Genomic DNA, 12,096 nt, shown 5'->3' on the forward strand with positions numbered 1-12,096 from the left:
CAGGAAAGTACCAAGAGTCCTTATGGGAGCAAAGTTAATTAACTTCATGTCAGAATGATAGCAGAGTTGCATATGCAGTCAGCAATGTAAACATGGACAACCTATTTGTCCATGGATATTAGTGTTTTGTCATTTTAATGTTGAAACTGGCCGTGTTTTCTTACAATAGATGTACTCCTTGACCCAAAGAAAGCTGACAGCTTTCTACATATTGCATGTATTTTTTTTAAATGTGCTTTTTTTTCCCACTAGGTTTTATTCAACAAATATTCAAGTGCCTGTCTTGTTCCAGGCAACCTGTTGTGCCTTATGCTTTGTGGGGAGAGTGGGGGAGAGAAGTCAGGCCACCTTTGCTGCCTGAGATCTCATTTACACCTAAAGATTGGGCTACTCCTTTTTACAAAGCTAAATAGGCTTGTCTGATGCCAAAAGGAAAACATCCAGAGCTTCATTAATGCCTCAGTTCCAGTAGCTTCATCCCTTCCATTCAGAGCTGAATCAACATTGTGTTGATTACGGGTGAAGAGTTAGTACTGTAAGGCAGGACTTTGATGGAAAAAATTCTCAAACCCAGTAAGCATGTACATAGGCCATGTTATAGAAAAAGCACCATTCAAGAAGAGGGCTTGCTTAGCACAGCTGCGTGTCCGGTGTAGGAGGTGTCAGGTTAGCATCTGTTGCCTCCCCACCTGCTATTATCCAACTAGCTTCACAGATGTTTGGTTCTCATTACCAGCATCTTCATAAGCAGCATGCCCTATGTGTTTTACATGTTTTCAGTATCTACTTCACTGTATAATGCAATATTCACTTTGCCTCAGAGGGCCAAGTTTATGCAAATTCTAGATCCAGGACAGGCATCCATACTTCCCTTGCTATCAGAGCTCTTTGAACCCAACAAGGACTGGCTCAGCACCAAAGTGCCCAGATTTTACTAGAGACAGTTTTCTGCCTTGTGTGAAAATGCAGTTAATTCTTGAATGGTCAAAGACTGACTGCTGAGACCCCTAACTTCCACACAATGCTGTCGGAGTGAGATGAAATTCCAGAATCAGTTTTGCTACCCTTGAATAGCACTGATACAGTGCATATTGAAGGGATAATAACCTTAAACCGAAACATTAAGTTTACGTAATGTGGCCGGCGCCGCGGCTCACTAGGCTAATCCTCCGCCTTGCGGCGCCGGCACACCGGGTTCTAGTCCCGGTCAGGGCACCAGATTCTGTCCCAGTTGCTCCTCTTCCAGGCCAAGCTCTCTGCTGTGGCCAGGGAGTGCAGTGGAGGATGACCCAAGTGCTTGGGCCCTGCACCCCATGGGAGACCAGGAGAAGCACCTGGCTCCTGCCATCGGATCAGCGCGGTGCGCCGGCCGCAGCGCGCCTACCGCAGCGGCCATTGGAGGGTGAACCAACGGCAAAGGAAGACCTTTCTCTCTGTCTCTCTCTCACTGTCCACTCTGCCTGTCAAAAAAAAAAAAGGTTACGTAATATGAAAATAAAACTCTGATCTTCAGTTCCATGACCTCTGACAGGTTCAGGCCCCATAAACTAGCATCATAAAAGGAGAAGCTGTAACCTATTAAAATCAGAAAGCTATATTTCCATAGAGAAGTCTGTGGTTCTGCAATGTTCTAGCCGATACACAAGGTAAATGAACAAAGACTCAATATTCACTATGACAGTATTTTTAATATATCTGAAAATTAAGTAGGTGTTATTTGTTCTAGCAATCCAAATGAGAAAAGAAAGATCAGCAACATTAGTGCAAAGCAGCATACTACAGGTAGCCGTTTTCCTCCCAGAGTGAAATTATCAGCATTTATTTAAAAATTAACATCTTAAACAGTTTTTGCAACAAACAAAAATACACATATTTGGCTCTTATTTTCAAAATTAGCAGGTTACATGGCTTTCTACCTGAGAAATTCAAATGGAACCAAAGAGACATTGGCAGATATTTAGATTTCTTACAGCACTATCAGCAGCCCATACTAGGAAAAACAGGAAAATACCTATTGAAAAAGGCAGTTTAAAGTTCAGGCCCTTACTTGACACAGACAAAAAGGTTCAACAAACACTTCTGCACCACTTAAATAACAGCACAACAGAGTATGTTAATATTAAGAGAAGGTGGTTACATTATTTTCAAGTCAGTTTCATTCCTTACTAAGCCATTCAGTTGAAAAGTACAGAATAAGTTGTTCTCTTCCTCCTTTAAGGCCTACACAGAAAAAGGGGTTGACTCAGATCTAGAATGCATTACCACAAGACAGCTATAAAAGTCCAGGGTTGTTCAGAAAGAAAACATAAAACCAGGATTCTTACTCTCTTCTAGGTCCCAAGACAGGAATGAGCAAACAAATAAGACAGAAATATTATATAGAAATGACTTAGCACCAGTTAAATATTATACAAAAAAATTGCACATGCTGTATTTTGCAATTTATATCTGTTTACTGACCAGCAAATTGCTTCTATTCCTAAAACCTCTGCAAATAAAAGTTATTAAATTACAGGAAAAAAAGTATTTTTCAAAACAAGCATAGTTGCTTTCCATGACAGACCCAAAATGTTCTTTTTTCAGTGGCGTAAAACATGAGAAAAGGAAGGAGGTGGGATTTCATTGGAGGATAACAATACCCAGTTCCCAGAAAGTTGATCTGACAGAATACAAGCTGTTAATAGTTTCAAAGGCTCTTCTGGAAAACAGTACTTTGAATATTAGTAGTCATTGCTAGTCCTCAGAGGAGAAAAGGCACTCGCCCCATGAACATTTTTCAGATTTGGTAAGCCAAACCTGGCAGGGTCATTAACTTGAAAGTGGAATTGAACAGGAGAGAGCCAACAAATTCATTCATTGGTTCTTAGCTTCATAAGAAATACAATCTGCTTTGTTACAATCATTGCTGAATTTCTGCATGTACTAACACACCTTCATAAAAATGTGAATAGGAGAGATCAATGAAACAAGTTGTGGCTCCAGGTAAATGAGATTTGGGGGCCAGCTTTGTGGTGCAGCAGGTTAAGCCACCACTTGCCATGCTGGCAATCCCATATCAAAATGCAGGTTTCAGTCCCAGCCACTCTGCTCCTGATCCAGCTCCCTGCTAATGTGCTTGGGAAAGCAGCAGAAGATGGCCCAAGTGCCTGGCCACTGCTGCCCATGTGGGAGACCAGGATGGAGTTCCTGGCTGCTGACTTCAGCCTGGCCCAGCTCTGGCTGTTATGGCCATTTGGGGAGTGAATCAGCAGATGGAAGATTCTGTCTCTGTCTCTGTCTCTGTCTTTCTCTCTCCTCTTTCTGTTGCTCTGCCTTTCCAATAAATAAATGAATCCTTTTTTAGAAAATGAGGAGATTTTGTAGCCCATTCAGATGCCAGGTTGTTCAAGAGGCTGGTTAAGAGTGTGCCTCGTGTCCTCATTCTGGGCAACCACGCTGACTGGCATCTTATGTGGCTCTACCAGCTGGCACTTTTCTACAAAATAGCATATGAAGACGGAAATGAATCATGTCATGTTGAAAATATTGCCTTCTACTGCTTCTGTGGATTAAAAATCACCTTTTGCAGTTGCAGTCTCTAATCTCATTGATGTCTTCAACAGCCAGGTCAAGTACAGATAGCTTTGGGGGGTGGGGGGGGGGGATGGTCACCTACTGCACCTACTGCCCCTGAGGTCCTAAATCAGATGTAAGGCAGCATGAATCAGCCTAGCTTTCTACAGAACATGCATTGCACTAAGATGTAAGTCTTTAAGAATCTATAAAATATCTCAATTTAAAAATATTTAAGAAGTCCAAAACAATTCGGTAAAAAGATAAATTGCTTAAGAGTTTACAAATCTTGCACATATATAATTTTTCTGCAGCTAGAAAACTATGGGCTTTTCCTTTGACTCTTCCTAACTCCATGGCATTATTTGAGGATTGGAGGAGGCACTTGTTACTGTTGTATAAAAGTCAGTTTGGAGATACTCAGTGACTTTTTACAAACTGATGTCACCCAACCCTGAGTGAAAGGATTACATAACCTGAAATGGAAATGCCATGTCCTCTCTTCCCAAGTGCCATTATTGCTGCCCCAGGAGCTTTCATTATTTTCTTTTACAAATCCCACTGGTTATCACTTCAATCCTGTTGTTTTCATGGAAATGAAAAGACATGGAGTTCTTAAGAAAAAATAAAAAACACCCTAGCTAATGGTCCTCTTATCTATTTAAACCTCAAAAGACAACCTGAGCCCCATTTAAAATTCTTCTTCCAAAACTTAGTCTCTAAAAGGACAACTCATTGAGTACTATGAACATTCTAGCAAGATTAATTTCCTTCAGGGGGTGCTCACAAAACTCTAATGTCATGAAGCAGTCTATTATATGTTCTAGCTGTCATCTCATATCTACACTTATTCCTAAATAAAAGGAAAATGTGTTGCTGCACATGGTGTTTCTGACCAAATAAAAGAATATGTAAAAGGATCCTCATTTATTCTCTGCTATCATCTTTGAGGATAAATGACACTAAATGATGAATTTGTGACAGCTAAAGAGCCATAGAAGGCTATATCAAGCCCCTCTCAATATTAATCTCTCTCACGGCACCAAACTAAATTTGCAGTTAAATTGTTAAAATGTCTGTCTTTGGAGGAAGTTTTGCAAGCACATTGCTTTACCAGGCTTCAGAATCTGATGTCTTTCCAAAGCTTGCCAACACACCTGCAGTCATTTTGATGTACACCTTCAACTTTGGCAAGAGAACCAAAGTTTTGCATTTGACGCTCCTCATGCTTTTCAATGTGATTCTCTTGCTCCAGAGTTGCTAACTACATAAGCCACGTTTTGTTTTGCGTCTTCTTCTCACAGTCTGTTTATTGGTGAGCAGGGCGTTCCTAATTAAAGTGGCCATTAAAATATTTGCAATAGAAAGAATTAGGGTAGCTTTTCCCTCTAAACAACTTCCACAGTCTCTAATAAGTCAGTAATGAGTTCCTGCTTATTATGTCTATTATAATGATCAGAATTGAGCATGAATTCTTAAGAAGTCATCTGTCTTTTAGACCTTCTTGCATTCTGGTTATATTCTGATTTCCAAGGAGTCTCTCTTTTGGAAAAATCTCCCAAATAGCAAATATTCGCCTTTTTTGATGATGTTACTGGCACATGGCAGGGTCTATACTTCACTTTCTAGGCAAATATACTACCCTGAACTTCCTCCTCTTTCTTGTGATGTCCTCTGATGGATCACTAGAACTGGATTCACGGTAAGAGCCTTCATCAAACAAGTATTTGGGAACTGGTTTTTCTCTTTTTGTGGCTGTTCTTCTCATTTCTAATGAAATCACTGTCGCCCTCAAACCATGCGTAGCTAAGTTCATACATAGACCTTTTGTCTGGGATCTTCAGCTTGTATTTAGAGTGCTTTTGCTTGCCATCATGTTTCCATTCTGAAGAGAAGGCCTGCTGACTTGATCTAGCTGCTTGTTCCCCCGCGTGGCTTTCATCACTGTCAAGGGGTCCTTCTTCTGGAGAACTATGATATGTGGCCACAGATTTGTCTCTTTCCTCTTGGTTTATGCTAAGGGTCTCACTGAAGCATTCGGAATCACTACTGATTTCCTCCAAGAAATCAGTCAGCTGTAATTCTAAGTCTATTGATCTGCAGGATGAGGAAACTTGGCTCTTTGCTGACAGGTTGCGTTTTCCATCAACTGGGGACAGCTGATCACCAGCTTCACTGGCTGCATGGTCGCGATCAGTTTTTAACCCTTTAGCACAATCTTTGGCATAATCCACTTTTCCTCTCTTCTGTGGCTTATGCTCAGGATCTTGAGTACATATCTTTGACCAGTCATCATCTTCTTGAACCTGGTCTCGCCCTTCCAGGTTTTGCTTTTGGTTCAAACTGATTGAATGATGCCTACGTTTTCTCAAATTAATCTGAAATCCATTTCCCTTAGTATGGACATCCCTCTGCCATTGACATGTGCTTTCTATGTGACTTGGTTCTAGGTAGATACGGGCATATTTTGGCGTTTGATAATAGTTTAATAGGTAGTCAATAAATTCATCTGTTTCATAGATCTTCTGTTTCCTGCTACCATCTCGCTCAAATAATCTGGAAGAATAGGATTTAGTAGAGCTGTGGTGGTCATCTTCCTCAAGAGACTGACCTTGAATCATTGTAACCTGCCAGGAATTCTGGTCAGGAAACAAATTATAATGGCATCCATCCATTAATAATTTTCCATGTCTTTCTTTTCTAGTTGAATATCTTAATGTTTGTTTCTCAAAGCAGTGGGAAGATTTATATAAGTGAGTCCTAGTTCTTTTCTTCACTTTTTGCTTGCTTTTACTGTCTGACCTGGCAACCTGATATCTTGGTATCTCTTCTTGATTTTGAAGATGCTGGGTGTCTGATTCTTCCTCCTCCAGTATTTCCAATGTGTTCCCATGATTAGCTTCAGGGCCTGTAATGTTGACCTCCTGGGAGTTAAACTGTGTGGATCCCTTCAAAGAAAAGGTTAAAAAAAAAAAACTCACATGAAAAACTAAATAGGTTAAAATATTCCAAAGAAAACTGGGCTCTCTGACATTATTCTCAAGAGACTTCTAATACCTGGGATAGATCCAAATTAGGAATAACATAGCCCTAAACAAATAGGAGGCACGAAATTAAACATCCAATATGAGTTGCTTATGTCAGAAAGTACCACACTTTACATGGCTTTCAAAGCATAGGGCTCTTTTTTTATTTCATCAAAACTTGTTGTGCCTACTCTGATAGGTTAATAGTAGTAGGAGCTAGGGAAACAAAGAGGAATAAAAAACATCCTCTAGTTCTCCCAGAAACTCCGGATGCAAAGAAAGGGCTGATGGGTGACATGTGTGTCTAAAAGAGACAACAGGTTCAACAAATAAATGCCCTTTCTGCTTCTTAGGTCAGCCTCTTACTATGGATTACAGGTGAGGTGTCCCTGAGTTGCCTTGCCTCACCTGCCTCATTAAGAAACCAGACGTAAGGGTGGGTGTTGCAGCAGTTAGGACGCCCACCTCCCATACTGGGAGTGCCCGAGTTTCAGTCTAGGCTCTGCTCCCAATTCCAGCTTCCTGCTGATGCACCACCTTGGAGACAGTGGTGATGGCTTAAACCCTTGAATCCCTGCCACCCCTGTGGGAGATCAGGATAGAGTTCTTGGCTCTTGCCTTTGACCTGGCCCAGCCCTAGCTGTTGCAGGCATCTGGGGAGTGAAGCAGCAAATAGAAAATCTCTGTCTATATCTCTCTCTAATAACATAATTTTTTTTAAAAAGAAACAAGGTGGCAAGTAGCAAATGTGGCCATGACCATGCTTCTATCTGCAGTCATATACCTTGCACAACTGCAAAACAGGTGAAAGGTACAGCTCCCAGCCCTACCTTGCTGGGAGGATTTTTACTGAGTACCCACAGACACCTGACACACATCAGAGCACAGTTCCTACCCATTACCTGAAGTTAGAGCTCAGGGATCATGTAATTGGCATAAGTATTAGTGGGGCCAAGAATTAGATATCACAGTCATTTAAAGAGATATGTTCTTTAAAAGTAGTCACTCTTGGCAGTCATTAAACCAAAAAAGATCCATCTAGCCTTATTATAGATGTAAATGTGGGATCCTCCTGATCTTGATTTCACTAAGTGTGATTGTCCACACTGATGAGAAACAGGCCAAGATGGCAAATAGGCACAGAAGTAACTCTATAGAATATTAATAGCATTCAGTCTTTCTACTGCAAACGGAATAAATATTTTTCAATTCACACTTTGGGAGCCTTGTGGCATTCCATTCAGGATATCTTGCTGAGTCTCTATCTTCAAGTGCTCAGGAATGAGAAGAGAGTCCTCTCAAAAAGGAAACTCTCCAAACAAAACAGTTGCTTTGTGAGGTGAGAAATCCCATACCAAATAGTTTAAGACTAGACTAACATGAGCCTGCTACAACGCTCAAGGCTCTGGCTTCTCATCCAAGCCTCATGCAGATGAATGGATAGTTAATGGGGGACAACATATCTCTCAGCCACACCATTCATTTCTCTTTGGCAGTTTCCCTCTAACATTCATTAGGAATTTAGAAAAGGAAAATAGCTAAATTGTTCCAAGTGACCCGGCCCTGGAGTTCAGAAACACGAATTTTATGTGTTGGATGGTGGAGTTGAGACCCAACTCCTTTAGTGAAGGTGTGGCTATCCATCCTGTAAGTCCACAATTGGGGGTCTTAGAGACCAGCCTATTTAAAGCAAACCCCAGTAAATGCCACGAGTCTTTCACGGAGTCAGTTTGCCATAGACCGCTGCTTAAATGCAAAGGTTGTGTCTCAGAAAGGTTAGTACCTACCAAGATTGAAGAACAATTGGGAAATAGCCTTACTGAAATTTTCCTCAGGAGTACCCGTAGCAACCGCAGGGCCTCAGCCTGCCTCTGAGCCAGCAGGTACTTCCTCTCCTCCCACTCCTCGGAAGAGTCCAGCTCCTGAGGCACCTTAGCTTTGGCTTTGTCCTTTTGTTTCCTGTGCCGGTGCCTGTCCCTCTCCTTCAGGGCTCGCCTCCTGACCCTGGCCTTCTTCCTCTTTTCCTGGGCTTTCCTCTCCTCGTCTTTTCTTTTTCTGTACAATGATTAAGATTAAACCATTCAGAAGGTATCTATTAGGTAGTTGATCTCTCCCAACCGGGGGAAGACTGATCATTCCGGCTTCCAAGAATCTACCACTGCTAGCCCCAGGGCCTAAGACAACTTATGCTAAACAGAAACAACAACAAACACTGTTAAGCATCAGTCAAGGGAGAAAGACATAAATTTGCTGGTCAAATAGACATATGTAAAGAAGCCCTTTTGAAGAGTAGAGTGTCAAAAAAAAAAGAAGGCTACAGAATTCAGAGGGGCTCTCAAACTTTAAGAAGGAACTACGGGATCCAGGTTTCACAGTAATGATTTCATTTGTCTTGCCATCAGAACCTTCTGTGGGATGGTTTCACATAGGCAAGAAAAAAAAAAGATAAATCAAGGAACCCAGAAACCTTTACAGTGAGAACTGGTCCTTGGCACATATCGCTTAACACAGCATACTCTCATGAAAACATACTGGCTTACAGGAATATGGGCTCTTTTTATACTGATGTTTTCTGAAAATTAAAACTCTTTCAGTTAGGCCCTTCTGGAGACATGGACAATGGGAAAGCAGGGGCAATTACTTGATCCAGGACTTAGCCAAGATTGTCTACACTGCATGTTAATCCTGGAATTGGGAGGGAGGTGTGGGGAAGGGGAGGGTGATCGTTTTCTTGAGTAGGCTCAACTCCAGCCAAGTTTTCAGATGTGACCTCAAGTGGCTCCTGTTACCCCACCAGCCAAAACAACGAGGGGCATATGGAAGCTCATTGTTTCCTTGTTTGAATGCTGTAACACACATGCACAAGGAAGGGCCAGGAAGGAAAATTGGTTTCCAGAACCCTGGAGTTGTGGCCCATCTGTACCATCTTAGCAAACCTTTGGCAATCCACTGGCCCCTTCTTGACTCAAGCTCCTAGATTGGGAAATAGTCAACTCAAAGAAATAAAAATGAAAGCACAGAAAGAAATTAGGACAAGAAGAAAGTGGTCCTAACAAAACCATGTTTTCTTGCCTCTGGGTTAGTTTGATTATTGACTGTTCCATAGAATAAATTCTTTTCCAGGCCCACCTTTTAAAAATTCTAAATTAGTAGGCTAGGTAATAATGGTAAATTGTTAGGGAAATTGGTAATTTCTTTTTCACTTACTAGGCAAGAATTTTTACTGTTAAAGTTCTGGCTTCTGAAATCATTTTTCCCCCCACACATCTTAATCTGACTAGCCCCATTATATCTCATTACTTGTTCTCCCTAAGGAATGTATTTTTTGGAAGTCTCTTATGTTCAGTTTTGTTTGGCACTTTGAGTTATGTAACAGCACAGTTGAAAGACTGTGTTCAGGGCAGTTTTCCTGTCTACATCAATACCTGCCCCCTCCCCATCTTACTGTTAGATATCAAGTCTAGCCAGTCAGCCAAAAGGATTAATCCATGAATCAAAAGAAAAAAACCTTCATTAAAGTTGGTCTGCTCACCTTTCAGCCACTTCCTCTTCTCTTTTCTTTTCTTTTTTTCTTTCTTCCTCCAGCTCCTGTAATTTTAGCCTTTCCTGATTTCTCCTCCTTATAGCTCCTTCACTGAAGTGTTTGGTTGTATCAAACATAACCTGTCCCCAAACAATTCAAAGTTTCATTAGAAACGCTTGCCGGCTGGCTGCGCATGTCCCAGGCCAGAGAGGCAAAGCTAAGATGGTACATGGCCACTCACACCCAGATGAATTCAAAATGTCCTCTCTGCAGCCAGTACCCACGCTGTTTCACTGCCTCTCAGCCACCAGCCAAATAGTACTCAAGGTGCAGAGATTTTCTTCAGCCAAATACTTGGCTAATGATATCACATGACGCATCACCTTAAGTTTATACAATTTCAGGGGCTAATGTGGTGGTGTAGTGGGCTAATCGCTGCCTATGACACCAGCATCCCACATGGGAGCCAGTTTGAATTCCAGCTGCTCCACTTCTAATCTGGCTCCTGCTAACGTGCCTGGGAAAGCACCAGGAGATGGCCCAAGTGCTTGGGCCCCTGCAACCCACATGGGAGACCTGGAAGAAGCTCCTGGCTCCTGGCTTTTGCCTGACCCAATCCTAGCCAGTTGTAACCATCTGGGGAATGAACTAGAGGATGTAAGATCCCAAGCTTTCTCGCTCGCTCTCTCTTCCTTTCTCTCTGTAACTCTGACTTTTAAATAAATAAATAAATCCTTTTTAAAAGTTTATACAATTTTATTTGTCAGTAAAGCTGTTTAAAAAACCGCTGGAGGGGCCGGTGCTGTAGCATAGCCGGTTTGAGTTCCGGCTGCTCCACTTCCAATCCAGCTCTCTGCTAAGGCCTGGGAAAGCAGAAGATGGCCCAAGTCCTTGGGGCCCTGCACCTGTGTGGGAGACCTGAAAGAAGTTCCTGGCTCCTGGCTTCGGATTGGCACAGTTCCAGCCATTGCTGCCAACTGGGAAGTGACCCAGCGGATGGAAGACCTCTCTCTCTCCTTCTCTCTCTGTATAACTCTGACTTTCAAATAAATAAATAAATCTTTAAAAAAAAAAACTGCTGGGGGCCGACATTTGGAGCAGCAGTTTAGATACCACTTGGGATGCCCACATCCCATATTAGAGTGCCTGAGTTCAAGTGCCAGCTCCACTCTTGATTCCAGTGCCATGCTAATGCACACCCTGGGAGGCAACAAGTGATGGCTCAAAGACTTGGTTCTCTGCCATCCCTGTGGGAAACCCAGGTTGAGTTCCAGGCTCAGGGCTTCAGCCTGGCCTGGCCATGGCTGTTGTGGGCATTTGGGGAGTGAACCAGCAGTGGAAGTCCTTTGTCTCTCTGCCTTTTAAATAAAATAAAACTAAATTCATTAAATATTTAAAAATCTTGAGAAGCTTAGCTTACATATGATCACAGGCAGCATCGCAGTGCCATTTATAGCCACAGATTGAGAAATGAGAGTATGCAACCTCTGGTTTGTTTTAAAAGGTCATCTGAGTTAATGTTGTTTTAATCACCAAAGACAAAAATAATCAAAAAACTGTTTCCTGGGAGTTGAGGGGAAGCAAAGATATGAAAAAAAAAAAAAACGGACCTAATGAGATACAATAGGTGACAATTCATGATTATTAAATTCCCTTTCAAATCTTGAGATAAAGTGAAAGTCAGATTGAGGCACTACAGAACAGATTGGCTTGTGGGGTGGGGAAGAGGAGGCAAAAGCAGCTATTTAAATATGCATGAGCACAGTGAGGAACACATTTGTGACAATGGTTACCTTTGAAGGGACCAAAGGGACTGTAACAGAGAAGAGTGCATGGAAAGGAAGTGGCATCTCCTCTTCCTGATAGTGTTCTATATATATATATATTTTTTAATTTTTGACAGGCAGAGTGGACAGTGAGAGAGAGAGACAGAGAGAAAGGTCTTCCTTTTGCCGTTGGTTCACCCTCCAATGGCCGCCACGGTAGCGCGCTGCG

The 12,096-nt window shown here is 42.0% G+C and overlaps 1 protein-coding gene across 1 annotated transcript in view; it reads right to left on the reverse strand.

Moving 5' to 3' along the window:
- Nucleotides 1-1,711: 1,711 nt before the first annotated feature.
- LOC133753423 (A-kinase anchor protein 17B-like) overlaps nt 1,712-12,096 on the reverse strand; it is a 34,226-nt gene continuing 23,841 nt past the window's right edge. Inside the window, exons 4-6 of the mRNA XM_062184043.1 lie at nt 10,111-10,241; nt 8,366-8,633; nt 1,712-6,500 (exon numbers count right to left, since the gene is read on the reverse strand). Of these exons, the coding sequence (XP_062040027.1) occupies nt 5,268-6,500; nt 8,366-8,633; nt 10,111-10,241 (1,632 nt within the window). The 3' untranslated portion in view covers nt 1,712-5,267. The remainder of the gene's footprint in view (nt 6,501-8,365; nt 8,634-10,110; nt 10,242-12,096) is intronic.

This window comes from Lepus europaeus, chromosome X (assembly GCF_033115175.1).
Source record: "Lepus europaeus isolate LE1 chromosome X, mLepTim1.pri, whole genome shotgun sequence".
In the NCBI taxonomy this organism is placed as follows: domain Eukaryota; kingdom Metazoa; phylum Chordata; class Mammalia; order Lagomorpha; family Leporidae; genus Lepus; species Lepus europaeus.